At 40.2% G+C, this 23,110-nt stretch overlaps 2 protein-coding genes across 4 annotated transcripts in view; one reads left to right on the forward strand and one right to left on the reverse strand.

The window, feature by feature from the left end:
• Window positions 1–735: 735 nt before the first annotated feature.
• adam28 (ADAM metallopeptidase domain 28) overlaps window positions 736–23,110 on the forward strand; it is a 36,609-nt gene continuing 14,234 nt past the window's right edge. The window contains exons 1-4 of one of the 3 annotated variants that reach the window (XM_044198088.1): window positions 736–754; window positions 17,949–18,026; window positions 22,634–22,722; window positions 22,860–22,936. In XM_044198088.1, coding sequence (XP_044054023.1) covers window positions 742–754; window positions 17,949–18,026; window positions 22,634–22,722; window positions 22,860–22,936 — 257 coding nt within the window. In that variant the 5' untranslated portion in view covers window positions 736–741. Of the gene's footprint in view, window positions 755–17,458; window positions 17,646–17,858; window positions 18,027–22,633; window positions 22,723–22,859; window positions 22,937–23,110 lie in introns of those variants that run through there. The other 2 variants (XM_044198090.1, XM_044198089.1) reach the window with 2 other exon arrangements.
• Window positions 1,221–2,674, reverse strand: tcima (transcriptional and immune response regulator a). Its single transcript, XM_044198095.1, has one exon. It carries the CDS (start codon window positions 2,098–2,100, stop codon window positions 1,798–1,800), a length of 303 nt encoding a protein of 100 aa, XP_044054030.1. The 5' UTR covers window positions 2,101–2,674; the 3' UTR covers window positions 1,221–1,797.

Consider the following 23,110-nt stretch of genomic DNA (forward strand, 5'->3'; position numbering starts at 1 on the left):
CTACAGGCAGATGTCATCATGCGCAACAACCCAGGGAACTGGTTTGAGCCGGTAGAGGTGATATCACAGCAAGCAGATTAGCAGGCATCCACTCAAGCGATCTGGGTGTCTGCAGCTAAGCCTACGCACACACCCAACCGCTGATGAAATACTGTAATATACTAAAAGGTTTTGAAATCATGTATAAATGTAGTAGATGGTTGCAGTGATGGACGGGTCATTTATGCTTTTCTCAAACGTGAAGAATCAGAGGGTGAGGAAGCAAAGCCTCCACCCATCTAAACCCTGTAATGCTACTTAGACAGGCTCTTATCTAGAGAGCAGGGATGATTACAAACATGCTGCGCGGAGAAAGCCGTCCACCCCCCCACCCCTCCTCCACCCTCCCTGCCTAAGCTAAACTGGTTCACGCTGGTCTGGTGAGGCATACAGCACTGTGAGGAGAAACCCAGTGAAGGTTAACTCCATCCTCTAGTTAGTAACTCTATTCCCTTCAAATGCCCTCTGCTGCGTCAGAATGAAGAACAATACAGGAAATTTACTCACCATGTGCCTATTATAAGTGAAATAAACGTAAATTACATGACTCAACACTCCACAGATGAGCTGTGTCATGCGTTCATCTCCACCTAATGTCACAGGACAAGACCAACACATCATTTTCCTGTTTCTATGGTGATTTGGATTGTTTAACCGGAGAGGTTTCCCCATTTCCCCAAGGTCACAGCTGTTGGATAGCTGATGGCTAATATGTGTAAGTAATTTAATTGGATTTAATTCTTGGATCCAGACTTATCATTTTTGTAGAAAGCAAGTCCTATTTTGTGCCAGAATTAGAAGATTTTTTTCACTTTTATATGCTAACACTGCTGTGTCCTTTCTTTCCTTAAAATGCCTGAACATGGGATTCTTTTGGGGGTTTTTTGTAGTCCATCCTCTTGGTTTGACTCCTCACTAATCCTTGAGTGATAAAGGTCAGCACTACTGTAATGCCGCTCAAAGTCCTTTTATAATATCTCATGTAGGCTACTTTAATTCAACATAATAGAACCAGATTTAAGCCTCAATATTTATATTATATATACATAGATGAATCTGCCATAACTAAACAGGGTTATATTAACCTCATATGACCTGATGTGATGACGAATAGGCCTAATGGCATTAATGCCACACACATTAACACCATGTAAATGTGGTGTAATAAGGACAGACAAGGGTTCAGCTTTTGTATCCAATGAAATAATTTATTAAAAATGACAAACAAAGGAACACATCATAAATGCAAATCACTGTGCCATAACATTTTGTGACAATAACACATTAGTGGCCACTAATGAAGCTGAGAGAAAAGGCATGTCAGGACAGGCGTTCATGTAGGCAGGTTTTTCTGCACTATAAAGTCTCATATTGCAGCTGTACACCACCATCAACACAGTGATGTGCGCCAGTACAAGGTGCTGCTTCACAGTCAGGCATCCACAGGAATGCAATAATGAATTCAAGTCTCAAGTAAGACGTGTTTGCCCTTCATATTCCCAGTCAGTTCATCTTGCTCCATCCGCTCCAGGCGGATCTCTCTGCTGTCACCTCCGTCCATGAGGCGACAGCTGCTGCATGTTGCCCTCCATGCGGCCGGCTGCACATTCTCCTCCGCACCTGACGCTCCGTTCCGGGCGACAGGCGAGCCGCACCTGCGGCGGTAACCCAGTCATGATGGGATTGTTTTCACATTCGGCTCAGACATGAGCCGACAGAGGGACACAGGCGGTAAACGACTGGTCAACGCAAACACAGTCAACGCATTTTGAGCAGCTGCCGGACCATGCCCGCGATCTGGAGGAACTTGTCCTTCTTTCGCTGCTTCAGAGCCATCAGAGCCCGGGCCGTCTCCTCCGGGTCCTGGGTGTAGGAGAAGATGCTCCTCACTCTCTCCTCCGCCTTCATGTCGCCCGTTTTCTGGAAGAGTCTCATCAGAGAGTCCTGGTTGACGTTCTCGAAAATATTGGCCACGGCCTTCTTACGGTGCGCCGTGTCAAACTTGTTGCCGTGAACAGAGGGGCTGACGCGGCGGCATTCAGAGGACACGTAGGTAGACATCTTGGCTCTTTGTTTCTCCGTTGGACGTCTTGTGTTTCTCTGTGTGGCCCTCCAACTCGGTGAGGATGAGTAGTTAGATGCGTACTGTTTTGCCGGAGCGGCTCCTGACTGACTGACCGAGTGAGTGAGTGAGTACAGAAGAGCTGAGCCTGCGAGTATTTATGGAGCTGCGGTGGGAGGTTTCACTTCCAGCGGTGACATAAGCAGCCGTGAGGCGGACAGAGACGCCTCCCCCCGGAGCGCATCACATTCGCTGCAGCTCTCCAAATACGCATGAAACCACTGTGCAAAATATCGCTTAATCTCTCTGATGGGTATTTGAAGTAAACAAATATCCCACTGAGATATTGTAGAGTGCTGTGATATCAATTTTATTTTTATTTTATTTATAATTGCCAAAGGTCTCCCTAATCAATGAATTTCAATACTAGAAAATGCATAGCATTTTTTTAATGACCTGCATTAAAAATGTACTTAAATACCATAAAAGTACAGAAGTATTATAATGTACTTAAATTATCAAAAAACGTAGGCTACTGTTATGGAGAAGAATGTCCCCCTGTAAGCTTACTATATAAATTATTATATATTATGTTATTGGATTTTTATTACTGATGCATCCATGTGTATAAGCAACGTTTTATTGCTGCAGTTGGCCAAGGTGGCCTAAATTCAAGTAGGCCTACTCTATTTACTGTTGGGTGGTTCAATCATGCATCTTTATAATAAACTCATCATGCATTTTGTATGTTAAATCTTTATCTGCAAAGTAACTAGTAACTATAGCTAAAGTGCAACCAAATCAATCAAAATAAAGAAAACATGCAACATTAATATATATTGTATGATGATGCGTGGTATACATGTATAATGTATGATATGTTGTTATTTCCAGGGATGTCACATGTGTAGGACACAGATGTGACCATCGAGACGTGATGTCTTGGCTCATCTGAGTCATTTGTGTCTTTTGGTTTGTTATTCTGGTCGGTTAACAAGGCACGGACCCAGTTTATAAACCAAGAACAAGCTAAATAAAGTTGTTAGTCTGAGATGTGTTTACTGAATGACTGTTCTTTTCCTGTTGGGACATTCATCACTGGCTGGAGCTCTGATGTAAATTTAGTCTTTAGTCCAATTATACTAATATTATAATCTTGTTTTTTTTTATGCACAAACAGTACTGTGTTACGACTAGAAACAAACTGTAACTCTTTATCTAAGTGTTATAAGTGTTATTTTTTAATTAACTCTGGTTTTTAGGTTACTAAAAATGTGTTTTGACTGCTCTCAAAATTGCTACAGGAGATTATATCTCCCCTCTTCCAGTTAGCAGTGCTAAAAATATTTGGCTTACATTTAGGCCTTCAGATGGGAGGGTTAGTGAGTTTTGTTTACAACTGGAGTTGACCCGTGGCCCATGCTGCCTGGCTGATCTGTGTTGATAAGGCTGCAAGGCGTTCCCCCTTGAGAAGCAGCTCTCCTCATAAACAACTGCAAGTGTTAATCTCACGCTCTTGTAATGCTCTCATGCTTGCCAAAAAAACTGCCCCCTCTACAAAAGTGACCACAGCCTAGTCCCTTATATGGAAAAAGACAGTCAAGAGCAATGGCCATAAGTGGCTAAGGAAGTGTATTTTCCGCCAGAGGTCTGCAGAATGAAGTTTATGCACAGTATGCTCAGCATGTGGCATTGACTTTGTGTGCTGAGTCGAACAATAAACCAAAGATCCTCGCTGAGTCTGAAGTGAAACAATGCTTCGCCGCAGGATACCTGTCTGTCTTGAGATGGCATTGCAGTTATGGCTTGATACAGAGAATGTCACTGTACTTCCACCAAAAAAACCCACAAAAATGTGTCAGCTGGAGGAAATGACATATTTATGACCCCAAAGTTGTCCCCGAGCCACAAGAGACAAGCAATGCACAATGAGATTTCAGTGGGTAGACGGAAACAGGAGCCTTGAGCTGCTGACTCTATTCTCCTGTCCACACCATGCATTCATGCTTTATCATAACAAAAGGGATACTAAATTTAACCAGGGTCAAAGTTCTGGGGAACTCTGAGGAACTCTGTTCTAGGGAACTTTACTGTCTCCTGAGAATTCTTCCCCGGAGACAGTTTACTCCTTCATGTATCCCTTTAAAGATAAGATTCCGTCCACAGATGTTTAACATTTACATAACCGCACTCCCAAATGTCCCTAAAATAGAGTCCAGGTCACAGATAAGAGGGCTCATGGAAAAGGATGCAGCATGTTGAGACATGCACCAAGTTTGAGGAGTCCTCTTGATTAAATAACACGGTCAATGTCTATCTGGACCAATTTTGCTGAGTTTTCCTCCTCCTCGTCTTAGTTTATGGGTGTACTGTACGAAGAATGGATTTTGAAATACTCCAAACTGATTTCATGTGTTGTGACCCTGCAGTTTGGGACACCACAGGGAGGTTACATATCGCAGCAGGTAGCCAGACATTAATACTTTCACAGCCTACGCTGTTTGATATGGAGCCCAACATCGATCACTGAGCATTGGCTCAATGATTGATGGAAGTCCTGTGTTGTTGGTTTGGTTAAGCAATCCCTTTGACTCCTGTTGGGGGACAGAGCTCTAATAACAAATATATCAAAATGTGCATTTTCAGTTATTATTGTGGGTATGATTACAGCCTCCAGAATTATTTTGAAGGCACTGGAAAATTTCTAAAAAGCTCCAGGTTTGAAAGATTGGGTTTCATGCAATGGTAGAGATAGCATCCTATGAGTCTATGCTTAGGAAAATAAAATGTGGTTTTTACTTCCTCCTGGGACCTTTTTTTGGACCTATATAAAGATCGATGGAGTGCCTGTTTAGTTTTCAAGCATAGCCAAAAATCTCCTGTGACTTTTACATGTTTTCTTTTCATTCTATTGTAAACTGAATCTCTCACTTTTACTACTACTACTACTACTACTACTACTACTACTACTTATTTTTATCATGTGTGACACTTGCAAAATGACCTGATAGGGAAACCTTTGAACAAACAGTGACGCTTGTTGAAACAGTAGGTGACGTATGAAGACAAAATGGCAACAATTGTACATGCTAAATCCTCTGTAATTCAGAGATATTGAGTGACAGATCTCAGGTTATGGGGTGTTTGCTTTTCTTTAAAATGGACATGCAGTGTTTTGGAAATGTCTCAATTGCTGTTTGTTGTTCTTCTTGTGCAATCTGCACAAGTCCCAGATATCCGAGATGACTTCAATGTTCCAAACATGAGGTAAGCAGAGACAGCTTTATCAGAAAATGGTTCACAGTTTTTGTGAGACTTTGACCTTTGAGTTCACAGTCATATGATTCTGTATTCCAAAAGAAAATACGTAAAACTATTAAGATATAAATATTGATATAATTCATGAGAAGGAAATCAAGAAAAGATAAATATTCCAGGTAAGTACAACAATGGAAAAAAACAGCTGTTACAGCATTCTGAATTAAATGACTCATGTCCAGCAGGGTAGCAGAGCTGTGGACGGGGGCAGCAGAAACATTTATTGTAGCCACATAAGAAAGCCTATGTTTATATCTGACTGCAGGACCTTACTGGAATCTGTCACTGGCAGCAAACACCCACTCTGTTTAGCAAGCGGCCGCTTATGTAAGAGGAACAGGAAGGGAAGGACATTTGGGGAGAGTGGGTCTCTCCGGGACTAGTGTTTAAGTGCGAATTTAACTGGCACTGTAGGTGTCATGTCTTATTGCCAGATGGGAACACAGGTAAACTGTGAGTCACTAAATTTGTTGTAGTTGCAAGGTCATAGTTCAAGCAGGGGGTCCAGTTGAGGCAATACAATCCGGGCCAATTATGGTAAATAAGAATTAGAAATAATAGTTGCAAAATGCTAATCAGTCAGATTTCCCAGAAAATGGGTACAATTTTACATGAAGTACATCATGACACATTGCAAGCAGACTATAAATCCAGCATGGTTTAGACTTTCTTACAATGTAATCATCAGACAAACTTAAAAAATGCACTTAATTTAAATGAATGCATGACTCATATAGCTGCCTCATAAAGTATTCAACCCTCTCCTTTTGTTTTTATGTCTTGCTCATTTCTTACATAGAACTTAAAATGAGCACCATCTCAAGTTAATTGTTTTGAAAGCTGCCCAAAGGCTTCAGAGGAATCACCAGGTTTTCGTTTTAATGAGGTGGGGTGGAGTGGTACATGTTTCACAACCTGCAGGGGTTAGCGGCAGCAGAGCCACAAGAAACTCAGCGATAACATGGAAAAGCGCTGTTCATGTTTCCTCTTTCCTCCGCTCCTCCCTCTCTCACTTGATTTCCCACCCCCCCGACCGGTCTGTGTATGAAGATTAAGTGACTGAGCGCTGAGCCCACCAAAGCAAAGCACCATTACACTGAACCGGCTCAATCCGGCTACCATCGCTTGCTTCACGGCTGGCTGCACCACAGGGGCCCAAGGCCAAATCTACTGTACATCTATCCACACGATGCTCCCCAGTCAGGATCCTGAACTGTGCCTGCACGTCCGGGCTCCACTGGATCAGGTGGATCATATTAAGGTCACTGGTCTAATGGGTAGTTGCTGAAGGATGGGGGGTCATGGGGACATTCCATGGGTAGGGACCATTGTGGCCTCCTCACAGCTCCAGGTTGATGGATAGTTAAAACTCTGATGCTATGCTTAATGCACCCATAGCTGCTTTTTGTTGTCTTGCACACATTTTATTTTATATAAGCACTGTTCCCATATACAGACATAGATGTCTTCATGACATCAACATAACACTCAAATAATGACTGTGGGAACATTTTTTATGGATGGCAATGTCAGTTTGTCCATCCCTATGGTCCAGACTGAAATATCTCAACAATCATTGGATAGAAATTCGTGTTTCCCAGAAGATGAATCCCAGTGACTTTGGCGATCGTCTGACTTTTCCACTAGCGAGACCAGCAGGTCAAAGTTTTCACTTATTCAGTGAAATAGCTTGACATCTACGCTTTTAACTGACACAACATTTTGTACCGACATTCATGTTCCCCACAGGATGAATCCACTGGATGGATTACCATAAAATTTGCTACAGATATGCAATGTCCCTAGAGGATAAATTCAAATAACAAAACCAATGATGTACTGTGTGTTTAGTGCTAATTAGCAAATGTTGGCATGCTAACTGGCTCAACTAAGATCGTGAACCTGGTAAATATTACTTGCTTAATATCAGCATATTAGCATTGTCACTGTGAGCATTTTAGCATGCGGATGTTAGCATTTAGATTAAAGTGCCGCTTGCCAAAGTACATCTTTACAGAGCATGGCGGTAAACTCTATGTCTTGTTTAAGTTCTCATGGTCTGAAGTAATTCCCTGCAACATGCAAAACAGAACTAAGTGCAGTGTGTGCTTTCATTTAGTGATATAGATACAAACACATGATACCAATCTTGGTTATGGGGTCTTGTTGGTTAAGGATCAAGTACTGCTTACACTACAGGAATACCCTCATCTCAACACAGTTCAAAGCTCAGAGCAGCATGGAGACCAAAACACTTATAAAATACACATGCTCACATACACTGTTACAGTTTCTGTTTATCATTAGCTGAGCCTGCACGGCAGGGGTGCACAGTAAAGTGCTCTTCACCCCTGGGTGCACTGCTGCTGACAGCTTAGCAGGAGCTCAGATACTTTACTGTCTCCATGGCAATACAGTGGAGGGCAACAAGAGATTCAATGGGTGGAGATGGATACCGCTAGGGTTTGACTGGGTCACCATAACACTGCACCAGCAAATAAGCAGTGACTCAGTGTGTTTGAGGACTGTGACATCCTGTTTCACTGGAGGTAGAAACAACCTCTATGGAGCCTGGGTGAGTCTCACGCTCCGCTGAGTGAACTGGAAAAGGTGACAGTATAATTATTTTGTATTTGATATTCCTAAATCAGTTGTGTAGGTGGTCACTTGATTTTTTTACACCCCCTTTTTTTGTGAAATACTAAATAATCTCTCAGTTCATATCCCTTATAAGAACATCCCACATAACCCACATTTGAACCCGTCACTCCTATTTTTATGCATAATTTCTTCAGCCAATCTGTGTTTCAGTCTGCTGATTCACACAGACACTGGGAGCCTCCACTACAACCACAGTTTTGTACTAGTCTATCACACCATAAATGGACGGATGTGAGATGGTCAAATGTGTTGACCCCACACTAAGTTAACAGTACAAGAGAGAACCATATGAATTGATGGGGTTTGGTCCAGCGCCAGAAGGAAAGTGGTGGAGCCGGTCGACAGCAGGCCCATTGTTTATCGTGGCGGGAGGGCAAGGTCAAATCTGAGAGCGGAGGGAGGAACACGCAAGTCTGAATTGATGAACAAGTCATCTGTGGCAGAAGTCTTAATAAATCTGAGCGAATAGCTACACCCTTTGATAGGAAGTGTCACGCTGAATGTACCCGCGTGTCTAGTCTGGGGTTTGTATTACTTTTTAGTTAAACCCTTAATGAAGCGCTAACAGAAATTTAGGGACTGGAAGTGCATAAAATATCAAGTTCAAGCAGAGGTAGTCTCTACATTTTACACACATTGGTGTCAGAATATATGTAAAGGAACAGTTTGACATTTCGGAAAATATGCTTATTCACTTTCTTGCCGAGTTGAATAAGAAGATTGATTGACTGGAAACAGGGGGACACAGCCAGCCTGGCTCTTTTTTTGGAAGGATTTAACAAACTAGATATATCATGTTAATTAGTGAGCTTTAGAGGTGCTGGTAGGCGGATTCTGTTACCTTTGGACAGAGCTAGGCTAGCTGTTTGCTCATGTTTCCAGTTGGAAAGCTAAGCTAATCAGCTGCTGGCTGTAGCTTGAGTGGACAGAGCTTCTCATCCAATTCTTGGCAAGAAAAGAGAACAAGCATATTTTCCAAAATGTTGAACTATTTCTGATACTATTGACTTTTTAGCTTAAAAGCTAATTAAAATGTAAATACCAAACTGTGTTAGTTTTTTGTTTTTTTCAGAAACTGCCTTTTTGATCCTTGGGCTTCCCTGCTGTCGTTTGCATTATTCTGAAAAGTAGTAGAGGTTAAAAAAGTGTGACTTCAAATAACTGTCCAAATGATATGAAAGTAGTTGTCTTTGCCCTTGCCGCCACATTTCTCAACCCAAAGCAGACACAAGGGAACCATGAAAATGACTCATCCCTTTTTAAGAGGAGTGACAGACAGACTGAGACCCTTTCAGCCTCACAATTAGACTGCTGCTGAGACAGAGAGGAAAACATCACTTGTGCAAAATAAAGCACTTCTTATTTATCGTTATTAGATATTTATTAGACAGCGATACTGTTAGGAGTAGCTTCAAGAGACTCTTCCTGCCTGACGATTCCAGTTTCTGGCAAGCAAAACAAAACTAACTGCTCAAGAGCAAGAGTTGTACGATGTGTATCTTTTTAATAAGACATTATGAATGAAATGAAGCAAAAGAACATTCAATAAAGATAGAACCCTATGTAATGCATTAGTGTTGAATAATAGTCATGAAACTAGACAGATTAAGAGGAAGTCTATCAGCTGGTCTTTTGGGAAATTCTATGAGCTCAGGGAGGTTTAATAGTGCTTACTGTGGTAGCTTGGATGTGGAACTGAGAGCTCAGCTAGTTTTAGCTTCAGGCTGGTTCAAACCAGTCTGTTGGTAAGAGAAATCAGTCTTATGGATGAGTTAACTAACCACTATGGTCTTGTGTAGTCATCTCCAAGGCAGATAATAGAGAAAGCTGGTGAGAAAGCAAATATCAGTGGGGAAAACAAAAGGTAAATCTCTTATCTGAACTTGGGCCTCTTGATCTCACATGAAATGCATTCTAAAATATGTGACAACAACAACAAAGAGGGGAAAGGCAGAGGGAAGTCGGAGAGTGGGTGAGAGATGAAGAGGGAAATGCAGAAATTAGGTCAACAGTCCTTCCATTTCTACAGCATTAGGGTAGCAGCATGCACACTGCAATACTCATAAGGTTCAGAATTTAGCATTAAAGGGACAGTTCACCCCAAAATCAAAAATACATATTTTTCCTCTTACCTGTAGTGCTACATCTAGATTGTTTTGGTGTGAGTTGCCGAGTTCTGGAGATATCGGCTATAGAGGTGTCTGCATTTTTGGAATATAAGGGAACTGGATTGAACTCGGCTTGTGGTGCTCAAAGTGCCAAAAAAAAAAAAAAACATTTAAAAAACTCAACAGCAATGTCTCTTTCCAGAAATCATGACCCGGCTACTCAATATAATCCACAGACCTTGTTGTGAGCAGTTTCATGTAGGAATTATCGGTAGAAAGAAAATAGTTTCTACATGAAACCATGTTTTGCAGTAAAAAGGACAGCAGGACAGACATCATCTGCTCCAGTTTGGGCAGCAATTTGTGGTGTAAATAAATAACATGTGTGTAAACTAGTGCAGCTTGAGCCTTCATCTTCGAGCTGTCAACATTTCTCCAGCCAAGATGTAGTAGAAAAACGAAGAAAACATCACTTCTTCTGACTCACAGCTGTATTATTATACAGCTATTACATAAGAGACAAGGAATGGATACAAAACAACCCAAAAAAGACTGGCTCAAGGACATGTCATAAATACACAGGCTTTCAAACATCTGAGAAGCTAATCCCAAAGGGGGAGATTTGTTGCAGAGATGGAGTGGTTCGTACACGAGCACGACAGAACAAAGAAAAACAAAAAAGATGGATCTATCTGCATGCAGCATGTGTGGTGTTACATATTGACAACATGATTACAATATCCCCAGGCAACAAAACATGCTGTTATAAGAGAGTTTCATTTGTAGTATTCTGCACTAGATCATCATGAGGAGTGTGTTTTGACTCGCAAAATAGCCTTTACATTTCAGCTTCCATTAATTTTCCTTTTGTTTGTATTTTTTCTGTTTATTTTGGTGGCTCTGTATTGCAGAGCAAATTGGATGTTCACTAAACCCTTGGCTGTAAGACAAAGTCCCTGCTTTTCATGTTATTTACCGCTTAACCGTTCAGAGCAGCTTTCATCAGTGGAGCAATGACTGATGACATTGCATTCTTTTTTAGATCACCGCGTTTCTTTTTTATCTGGAGCACCAGACACTTTTCTTAGACGCTTCCTGGGTTTTACTCCTAGTTGCTGATCTCCGTTCAATTTCAATTGAAGTGGCTTTATTGGCATGACTGCAGACAATACAACGTTGCCAAAGCATATTAACACAAACTATACAATCATAATAAACAAAATAAACGATAAACAATGCTCAATAATAAACATTCTCTCTTTTTTTTACAGCGATGGCGGATCTCAGAGCTCTCTACATGGTTCTGGGTTGCTCCCCGCTTCCGCTCTGGCAAATCAGTGATTGCTGGTTGGCGTAAAACACATCACTACCGGTGGGCCAGCGCAGGAATGTCGCCACAGACACCAGATTTTAAAAAATTAAATACAGAGAGGTTTATCTGGCGGTGATAGGCTTAATCAGCATTGTGTGAACTCGTTTGGCAAGGGCTTGAATGTAACAGACCTTTATTTATATGTAAAACTTTAAATTCTACTCTGCAGTATTTCATTGAAATGTTTGTAGCTGTTACTTTGCTATAGTTACAAGTTACTTTGCAGACTAAGATTTTACAATAAAAATCCCATTATATTATACAAATAATAAAAATTCGACAAGGGGCCATTGCATAATGTGTACTTTTCCTTTTGATAGCAATAAAACATCAGCCTAATGATGTTCACTAACAACCATTTTGAGTCAGTTTCAGTGTTGGTATATTCACATTTTAAAACTCTCCTCATAAACATCAAATGACTGAAAATGTCATTAGAATAAAGTGAGTCCAAGTTAAGAATTCCTGTAGAGTAGGATCTGTCAAGTTTGAAAATGGATTTGAACTTGTTCCACAGCAGTGATGTGATATGGATCTTGGCCTGCAGCCTGATTCATCCCTGATCAGACTGCAGTTTCCCTGGAGTTGTTGTACTTTCTGTGTGCGCGGTCAATAAAGTCACATTTTTCCACAGAGCGCCGGTCACGCAAGCCTCCCACGGCTTGGCTGTCCAGCAGCGCCGTCAACCCTGAGGGTGGGCAGATAGTGTACACAAAATCCATCTCTAGTAGTCATGTTGTGTACTGTTGCGTTTTTACAAAAAGTGAAACATGTTGTTTGGAGAGCAAAAAAACCTTCTCTAATCACAGACATGCTGATAGTAGTGGGGTGATTTCACATATTTCAGTATATTAACACTGTTTCAAGAAAATGATTTTTTTTAAATGTGTTATCTCCAGTATGAAATAAATTTTAACATGACTTTAAGACTCCATATGAGACCATATAACTTACTGTGGTGAACTTGATGTTGTGTGAGAGCCCACTACAGGCCGTCGCTCAGGTTCACTGCAGCTGGGTGGTTATGAAATGAAGAGGCCGCTCTCTGGTGGTAATGTAGTAAAGTGCAAACCAGTGACCAAGAGAAGATTTAACTCGTGTATTGAGGATGATTCATATGTGGGTCCAGGTCATCGCTGGTCACCAGGATTAATATTAATACTTAATGTCAATCTGATTTAAACCATAATCAAATTGTCAGATGAATAAGCCCTCCGTTATGAGATCTGCTTCTGAAATGAGAGCGGGGGGGGTCATTAGCTGAGATCCTGGGATCACTTTCATTTACTTTTCATTATAATATAGTACCGTGTTAAAATGTATCTCAATAGAAGGGTATGTTTTTGTGATATCCACATTGAGATGTGATTTAAAACACTCCACAGTTGATCTGACCCCCAGAGAGAGACTGTTAGTAGTCCACGATGCCAGGACAGCAAAAGTTGGGTCACCAAGAGTCTTGAAGTTTGAGCGGAGCAAAACCAGGAGCCCTTGTTCTGATGACCTGAGAGGCCTAATGGACCTGTATAGGATCAGCAACTCACTGTGCAACACACACTGTGGAGCCAAGTTGTGTAGTGCCTTAAAAGTAATATATATATATATATATATATATATATATATATATATATATATATATATATATATATATATACTGTATGTATATAGCTGCAGGCAGCAATGGGCGGGTTCAAACCTTTTTGTCGTTGAGCAGAAGGAAGCAGCTCGATCGGCCAAAATTGAAGCTGAGAGCAGCAACGAGCAGTTTTCAGTTCTGTTTAAAGGAGTGAGAACAATCACACACTTGCTTTATCATCACAAAGCCTACATCGTTTCTATAAAAAAATTTAAAGTAGCAATACCACAGTGTAGAAATACTCTGTTACAAGTAAAAGTCTTGCATTCATAGTTTTACTTAAGTAAAAGTACAAGTGTACAAGCATCAAAATATACCTAAAGTACCAAAAGTAAAAGTACTAATTACCAGAAAGGCCTGTTTCAGAATAATATATATCATATTATTGGATTATAATTCTTGATGCATTAATGTATATATCACTTTAATGTTGCAGGTCCTTTTAGCACTACATTGTTCACTACTATGGTCATTCTTTACATGAAGTATGCTAACACTGTTTTCTTTTGCTGCCAAGATTGGCACTAAGTCTGCCACTGTCTACTGTGTGCCCTGTTGGCTCGTCCTCCTCAGACAGGTCGGATTTTCTCTTTTTCCAGTGCCGTCCTTCTCCCTGGGCCTGGAAGAGCTTTCCCTGTCCCCTACGCCACCAAAATGACATCATCTGTCACACACTGCACATCCTCCAGTCTGTCCATCCATTCCCCCTAACACACCCACCAACCTGGGTCTGGCACCTTGGACCTGGGAAGATGTGACTTGTATGGACTTATTTTATGGGACTTCTCCATGTTGTAATTGGTATTTCAGTGTTACACCTTTAAATTCTTTTTTTGGTAACTGCCATTTTCCCAACATCTCAATCGAGGAGGGTAGTAAGTATCTTTGAATTTCCTCCCCTGGGGTTTCATCCATTTTGTCTCCTTACAGTATGTTCTAAAGTTTTTCAGGGAGTTCCTTGATTGAGTTTAGACTGGTTCAGAAACCATTGCAGCTGTGGGCCTGTATACACACTGACTCATTATGTAATATTGAGGTTTACTGTGCAAATACACTTGGCATATTAATTTTGTATGGACAGGCCTACCTTATGAACACTGGAGTTGCTGATGAGTCCCTTTTTATTAGCGCTGAGTCACGACCTGGCAGTCCTCTTTGATTTGTCGTTTACACCCCGATTATACTCACAAGATAATGTTGAGGTTGTTGTAAAACACCAAACCTTTTACCGGAAACCTCAAACATACACACGGCAGGTATACAAGTGACAACACTACATCCTCACTGCCTGCAGGTGGCACAAGTGTTACAATTACAGCAGCTATAGTATATAGATTCTATATACCACGTTATATGTCAATGACACTGTGTGTTCTTGTCAAAGGGCAACTCGGCCAATTTTACACATCAAAGTGTGTTGGCAGGTGTTGGGGAGATCCACTGCATATGTTAAAAAAGTTGTATAAAGCCTTTTGTGGCTCCAGAGGGAGCTGTGTGAAGTCTGATAAACGTCCTCAAGTGATGTCAGCGTTGGGTGGGGCTGAAGACTACAAGTCTGAAAATGAAAGAAATCTGGGGGGAGAAAGAAGTGAGCTTACCAGACCTCTGTAGCCTGCTCCTCATCTCTGCTTGAGGCTAGCGGTTGATGTTACATTAGCCACTACTACCATGACACACCCCAAAACCCCCCAACAAACCGTTGATGGTTTTGACAAGGAAAAAGAATGCATGGAATAAAACAGACAATATCTCTGGTTCTGCCGCACCAATTTTAATACTTTTATTTATTTTGCCTGATGAAGGTCTAGCACCGGAACGTCACAAATAAATGTATTATTGCACATTAATGTGCAATAATTAATATTGTTGAGTACAATGTGAAATCTGTGGAGTAGTCTTTTAAGGCATATTACCAAGATTCCCACAACACAAGGGTTGTCTCTTTGCCACTGGAGATGCTCTGGGGCACCCCACATTGGATTCATTAGACTTAGTATGTAGTATGCATGATCAAATAGGATCACCACCAAATAAAAAATATAATGTTGTACATCTACATAGTTATGTGACATATGTTTCTTTTGGTGGTAAAATCTTAAATTAGCTCTGACACCTATCTGATCCTGCTGCAGGAAGAAGAAACCCAGTAACTCAAGTGGCATCAAGAAAGTGCATCATCAAGACACTTGACCAGATCCATACAGACATTTCCATATAAAGATATTTAGTTGTTGTTAGCACTGCGTTTTCACACAACATCACACATATACTGAGAAATAACTTGAGCTGGAAAATGGTCCCAGACATTCATGGTCCCCTGACAATGTATTCTAATGGCTTTGATGATCCCCTGACTTTTCCTCTAGCGCCATCATCAGGTCAAATTTTTTATTTGTCCAATACTTTGGTTTATAACTTCCCATCAGCCTCAGCTGCACTTTGTCTCTAGTGGAGTAGCAACTGTTAGCATGCTAACACACTAAATTAAGATGGTGTACATGGTAAACATTATCATACTTACCAACCCTCCCGTTTTTCATTGCCCTCTTCGGGTTTCCTCCAGGGGTAACAATTCTCCCGTATTTCTCCTGATTTATGACAACCTTTCACACCTTTTTTCCTATTCGTTATCACAACCTGTTTCTGCCTGTGCTTCCACCTCATCCTCCTCGGTGAGTGAGAACCGGAGAGAGAAATGAAGAGTAGAAAGAAATACTCAATCAAATTTCAGAATTCCCATTTATTACAAAAGGGGGCAGGTGCAAAAAAAACAACAAATGAATGCAGTGAATGAAAACTGATGTATATTAGTTTATGCCAAAGATTCACACAAGTTCACACCAGAGGGGCGAATTATTATGTATACTTTCCTGAGAATTAAAAGTAAAATTAAACTTATTTAACATAAAAATGCTGTTGCAGTGCAGCCTACTTATTATTTTGTTATTTTCATTCTTTAAAAGTCACCAGAATGCAGGAAACAAAGTCTCTGAAACTCTTCTTGGGGGGGGGGGCAGACCCCCAGACCCCCTTCTTTGGTGTCAAATTCCTCCCTATATCTGAGGTCTCAAGGTTGGAAAGTATGAACATTATACCCGCCTAACAACAGCATGTTTGCATTGCCATTTATCATTAATTGCCATTTAGCTCAAAGCACTGCTGTACAGCCTAACAGAGCCGCTAGCATGACAACTCTTAGCCTTGTTATTACAAATACAATGGGAATTGTTACTATTTGAATTTTGAACTAAAACGACTGTCACTTTGGAAGATACACACTCAGACTGAACTCAGACTGCTGAAGCCTCATACCAACTTCAGCTGAATTTTGGAATGTAGTGTGGATTTTGTCCATGATTGCAGCAGCCAATAGCTCCTTCAGTTAACATATGTGCATGTCAGTGTTGTTGTAAGACAGATCTATCCTTTACGAACCAATATCAAGGATGATTTTCATTGTCTCTGAATTCATTTAGAGTTGTGTTTTCACCAAGAGTGCAAAGCTGGAAAATCCGAGGTTCTGACTATGGGTTTGAGTGCGGTGTGGTCACCACACTCACAGAGAGACAATTGTTCAGTTAGGTCATGTCCTTATGAATGAGCATCATAAAACAGCATAAACAAAAGTTTATGATGAGGATTTAAAGGGATGAAGCAGGGTTCTATCTGACATAGAACTAATCCAACTGTCCTTTACTCCATGGTTGATACAATAGGCTCTCACCAGGCAGTTTTTATATAACTAGAGATCGTTTGTTATTCCAGTGGGAATTTGGTAATTATATTTTTTTCCTTAGTATTTATGTTGAGATTCTACATGAGCTGCTCTTTTCTTTGACTATTGACCTCCGAGGGCTTTCAGTGGGAAAAATATTATTCTGATCATTCCCATCAAACTACAAATAGCATTTGTGTCACCTTCTTTTCCTAACACTGAGTGTTAAGAGTAAGAAAGCTGCATGAACAGATTGTAAGTTGAATAACTATTGTGTTATACCAAAGATAAGAAAGCAAACCTGACACTTTATTTATACAAAACTGTCACACAGAGTAACTTTAACTCCACTATGCTCCACCTACTGAGCCACACACTGATCTGTGTCCTGAATTGTCCCGGTCTGCCACTGAGGGAGCATGCACATTGGCCTTATTGTCTTCTGACACTTTGTCTCTGCTGCGACTCTAAGCATGTGTTCAGTGGGTGAGGGACAGAGAGGCAGGGGAAGTAGCATCCAAACCGCTGCAGATGGAGCTCAATTTTAATGTCTTTATTTGGCAAGTTGTGAAACTTTATAATGTGGTGACGACAGCATGACAAGTGATGTACGTGGACATTACTATATGGCTTAAGTACTGTGAGTCAGCCACAACACAGGATGAGTCAAACTGCTGATTTCTGGCTTTTATGCCAAAAAAGATGAAGTGGTTAGAATTTCATCCAGCAAAAAGGTAGGAAAATTGCTTTCAGAAAATGTATATAATGCTATAAATCTGTAAGACATGAAAGTACGTCATAAAACTTAATGTGGGAGACTACAAGTTAAACTTTAACCACAACACGGTATTCTTCCTGCATTCCTTGAGAGAAGCAGGGGCGTGTTCGGGCCGGTTGTGAGCGTGCTGTAAATTTGTTGTCAATGAGGAAGTAGCTGTGACAGGTCCAGAAAGGCGAAGGTGTGGCCTCGCAAGAACAGCAACACAGCATGCAGGTAGCATAAAGCCTGATCAGAGCACCGATCTGCTCTGTTACAGTGACTGTCTGCGCTTGGACAATGACGCCAACACTCCTATTGTGGGTCCTCATCCTAAATGCCTCCCTCAAGCCCTCAGGTAAGTCACTGGATACTGTTACCTCCACTCAGCACAGTGGCTAATTAATAACTAAAGCCTAGGTTTATCCTGTCCTATTTATTCAAAGCACTTCAACTTGTGGGTTTCTGCTCGGGAGCATAAGTGCTCTAAAACACCTGACCAAATATGATATGATATATTATATCATAAATTAAATGAATGTGGATGTTTTTAAAGACTTAAAGGCACTATACACATGTAACTTTCATCAGTTTAAGGATAATGAAAGGGATCCGTCTGCGCCTAAAAATATGGTCGATCTACTTTTAGCTGAATTTACATTGTCTACATCAGTGAAAATGGAACTTTTAGAGACAAAATGTTTACTGGACCTAATGCATTTGCTTGTGCAACATATGATTAGAAATGCTCGAGCAGAGTGATTGTGTTCCTTTATCCTGCCTGGTGTAACATCCTGCTAAGCAATAACACCTAATTGCTGTTGTTAACATTGCACAAGTATTACCATCTAATAATGCTTCATAAGCCACGCAAAATGTGTGGGAATTACTTTAAACACATTGCTGATGTTGTGACACACTGTCGGGGCTAGACTTTGGATCACAACAAAGCCACCACCCTCTCAGGTGCTACTGTGTACCTTGTCAACAGGTAACCACGACTGACCACGAGTGACTTAGTCATTTCCTTCCAAGCAGCTTTCGCTGACTGGGAATTACCATCTTTGGTTAAAAAGGTTCTTTATGTTGGTGAGACGACATCCAGTGAAGATGGAAGATCTCCACAAACAAATTCTGAAAGAACACTTTTAAAAATGTTAAAAAAAAATGAGGAACTGATTAATTGAATTGATCTATTTAGAGAACAAAAACTAAAGTAAGACTTGTGTTTTGTTTCCGTACAGAATTATCAATATGGAAAGTAAGGGACACTTTGACAGTCTCTCCTTGTAGCAAACACATGGTTTCAGAAGTGCGGGGGACGCAAAATTTAAAAAAACATTATGTAGACATAATCTTAAATCAATCTACATTCTCTTCTTCCGAATGTTTTTTGGTAAATCATCCGTATTTTATCATATTTTTAGTTACATTTAAATCAATCTAACACAATGATGATGGCACTGTTCATTGCATTTTCCATATTAATGATAGCTGTATTGTTAAAGCCACTGGAAACCCAAATCCACAATAGTCTTCTAACTATGTAATTTATGGTCTTATGTACATAATAGTAAGCATCTAAAAAGTATTAGAAATTAGTTTCAATCCAAATTTGAAATATTATCATTTAAATTTTTGGAAATTTTCCTGATATTGGGTTTGAATTGGGCGTGGTTATGCTCTGATATTTATTACGAAAATTACGCAATTAATTCCACAAACCAATCCTAAAAAATCCACATCAGTTTTCCCACATAAAGAGTTGCAAGAAAACCTCTCGGCTCCCGCTCAATCTGCCTCTTTGAGTCTGAGCTATCTCGTGTCTAATTATCCTTTTGCGATTAGCTAACTATATATCGCCTATATTTGATCATATATTTGATGGTAGCAGCCATTCTGCAGTTTACACCCAACACGAGCGCTGTGCGTGGGTGATCAGTGGCGGCCGTGGGTGTTGAGTGTCAGCTGCGGTTGTTTATTTTCGGCCACGGGGGTTTAGTGCTGGCCACAGATCATCTATTATCGGCCATTGTATGGCACTAGCTAATGCTACAGAGCCATCATTTTGCATTGCATTCCTTCATTCATCATTCAGAACTGGGGCATCTTAGCTAACTTTGCATGTGTATGCTAACTACTCAGGAGTAATATGGATAGCAAAGCATTTTGTAAGTCGAACTTGATCTGATTCTGAATCAGACGGCTCAACCGGAGCCAGGGAGATGTCAGTCAAAATGTGATCTGCCACTTCTACGCAGTCTTGAGAAATGGTCTAAACAGCAAAATGAGCATTCTAATGGTTATGAATGTTTATTTCCAGTCAGATATTTGTGGATGCTTAATGAGACGCTCAACTTTGATATCATATATGCATTTTTACTATTTCAAGCAAAATTTCAAGAGACTTTAATGTACTAACCTTACTTCAAATCATGTAGTTTAATTGATAGAGATAATAGATAATGTTGTATTTGCATCTTCACTACAAGAAGCTCTGTGCTTTACTGCCTTATCTTTGATTTATGTTCTATTCAAGGATCTGCTCTGAGAATATTAACTTTTTTTAAAGATTTTTTTTAATCCAAAAAACATGCAGACATCATTAGTTTTTATTTTTATTTCATTGTTTTCAATTTCAGTCCGCAGGTTTGCTAGTTTAGTTTTTAGTTTTTGAAAATGCTAAGTTTTAGTTTAGTTTTTATTAGTTTTAGTGTTAGTTGTAGTTTTTATTTGTAATATAGGGTATTTGTCAGAGGTGAGATTCAAAAAGGTCAGAAAAAGTATTGTGTGGTGAAAACTCAACAATACAGTACAGTACATTCTGGCCTGGCCTGGATCTAACATTAGGTGATGTGTTTAATAAGTTAAAACAATAGAGTTATGCAGCTGTGTGATGGGTGTAACCTAATGGGTGTAATTTGCCTAATCTTCTCGGGTCTTTAGACTGTGGTGGAAACCCAGACAACAATGGGCTGAAGGAACTTTTTAGTTCCTTAGAAAGTAGTTCCTGGGAATAAAAGTTCCTGGTAATTTTGGTGGAAAAGCAGCTTTAGCTCCTCTTTCGGGGAGGGGGGCTGGGCGCCCTCCCTTACTTTGTTAAATTAAGCTAGGATAGCGATTTTTTCAAAAGGACTTTCAGATTTGTGGGATTTTTACCCTTGAAAAATGTTTCACATATTTTATCACCTTCCACTACTACAAGGCACTTGCTTTAATCTGTGATACAGTCATATTCACAGTAATCCCAAATGGGACTCTGGTGCTTTGCAGACAGTAAGAGAACAATACTCAAAGAGATTTTAGTAAGAAAATCAACCTGGAAATATAAAAAAAGTGATAGGGGCAGAAAAAGGACTTTTACATGGCCGCCCCATCCCCAGTGGAAATTACGCCCTTGCCTGATCATCATACAACCAAAGTAGTTTTTAATTTGTCTGATATACATTCTTTCCTGCTCACAAAGCCTTCTGTGTTTCTGCTGATAAGATTATCAAAGGATCCCTTCACTCATAACTAGTTTCCATGACAGAGCTTCAGGTACTGTGTTGATACTGTATACACTATTAATGTGTCATGGGTTGGTAAACAGAGCCAATAAAAAAATCCCAGAAACAGCCAGAAACACCAGAGGGCATGCAGGCAGTTCAGCAACTATCTGCACTAATCTGGCCTGATTTTCTCTCTAATCTGCTGTGAAGACTGATATAAATAATAATTATTCTACAACAAACGTTGATCTCTACGATCCAGTCGGCAAAGCAGCAATAATTTTGCTAACATACAGCTTAAGGTTTTGTCATTTTTAAAAAGTAGGCTTATATCTTTGGGGAATGCAGCGGGTGTCATTGTCTTTTCTGCATAGGTCAGGGGCTAGAGCAGAAACTCTGGACTGTTGCCTCAGGTTCAAAATAAACTCCACACATTTGCTGCCCTCACCTTATCTTGCTTTCTCTCATTTGAAATGTTAAATAAATAGTTTGACATTTAAGGAAATACGCTTATTTGCGTTCCTTGCCAATTAGATGAGAAGAATGTTACAAATCTCATGTCTGAACATGTTGTTTTTACACAAATTAAACAACATGTACAGTATTGTGCTGATTGGAGGATATTACCGTTGGACAGAAACAGCTGCTTCTCTCTGTTTCCTGTCTTTATGCTAAGCTTATCGGCAGACATTGGAGTAGTACCTCACTGTATCAATTTCTCATCTCTGGAATTCTGCTTGTCTGGGCTGCACATAAGCAAATTTTGCTCCGCTAGAAGATCAATTGTGGCAGTACCGTACTGAAATAAATATATGCCCAACCTCAGAAAGAGAAAATAGATCGACAGGATGTTGGCTTAGCTAATCAGCTGGATTGACGCACTCTAACCTACAGTTACTCAGAACATCCTGCTTAGCATAGATTCGCAAAGACGTTTATGTTTATCTCCAGGGACGCATAATTCCAGCTGAACTCTCTGCAAGAAAGCGAACAGAGGCTTTTGAAGCCAAAGATAAATGTCTATCTGTAACTAAATGGACAATGACCTCAAGCAGCAGCGGAAGTAGCGTGATATTGTTATTTGCAAAAGCTCATAGGGAGCAGGTTGGAATGGACGGGAGACCACTGTTTGTTTCCCGTTTTCTACATTAATCCCGTGGTTCTTCTTTTAAACATGACCACAAATGTTTCCTATACTTAACCAAGCACACGTTTTAACCCAAACTATGATTGGAAGGCAATGCCAAACAATGTATTTTTTCATTAAGTTTGGAAAGCGTGGGACATGTTTAGCTTAACTTATTTAGCGCACAAACTGGAAGCAGGAGGTTCACTACTAGACTAGCTAAGGTGACTGAAAAAATACATCTTTAAACAACTATTGATTCTAACTCCTTGTTGTATACCCTATAACATCAAATGAGCATATTCTTTCTTAACCCAAAGTAATAGGATGTATGTTGTACCTCCACAGAAAGCCATGGTCATGAGTTCGAAGAGGTGAAGGACTATGAGGTGGTTCGACCTGTCAGACTTCACACAGTTAGAAAACGACATACGGAGGTATTTTTTTCTGTTTTTCAGGTGTTACTGTCAGATTCACAGAAATACATCTGCATAAGCTTTGGGTGTCACATTAGTCATGGGAATCTTAAAATAAGAAATAACCAGACCACAATTTCAAACTTTGCTTTCCCCAGCATCTCAGGCCAGAGACTATTAAGTATGCAATGACGGTGGGAGGAAGAGACATTGAAATGCAACTAGAAAAAAATAAGTAAGTTCTTACTTCCCTTAACCTCTGTTAAAAAGGTTACGCAACGACAAATGTTTAATGGTTATCTAACCAACTTTCAAGGTAATCCATTGTTAAAGACTTTCTAAAATATTGAACACTTGTTGAGCATGAACAGTCGAACTTGTCACTCAGAAGAGGCATGAATAGTTCCAC

The sequence above is a fragment of the Siniperca chuatsi genome, linkage group LG5, assembly GCF_020085105.1.
Source record: "Siniperca chuatsi isolate FFG_IHB_CAS linkage group LG5, ASM2008510v1, whole genome shotgun sequence".
Classification (NCBI taxonomy): Eukaryota; Metazoa; Chordata; class Actinopteri; order Centrarchiformes; family Sinipercidae; genus Siniperca; species Siniperca chuatsi.

Bases quoted from the DNA above. Each gene is read 5' to 3' on its own strand.
- tcima (XM_044198095.1), bottom strand. From the start codon at position 2,100: ATGTCTACCTACGTGTCCTCTGAATGCCGCCGCGTCAGCCCCTCTGTT.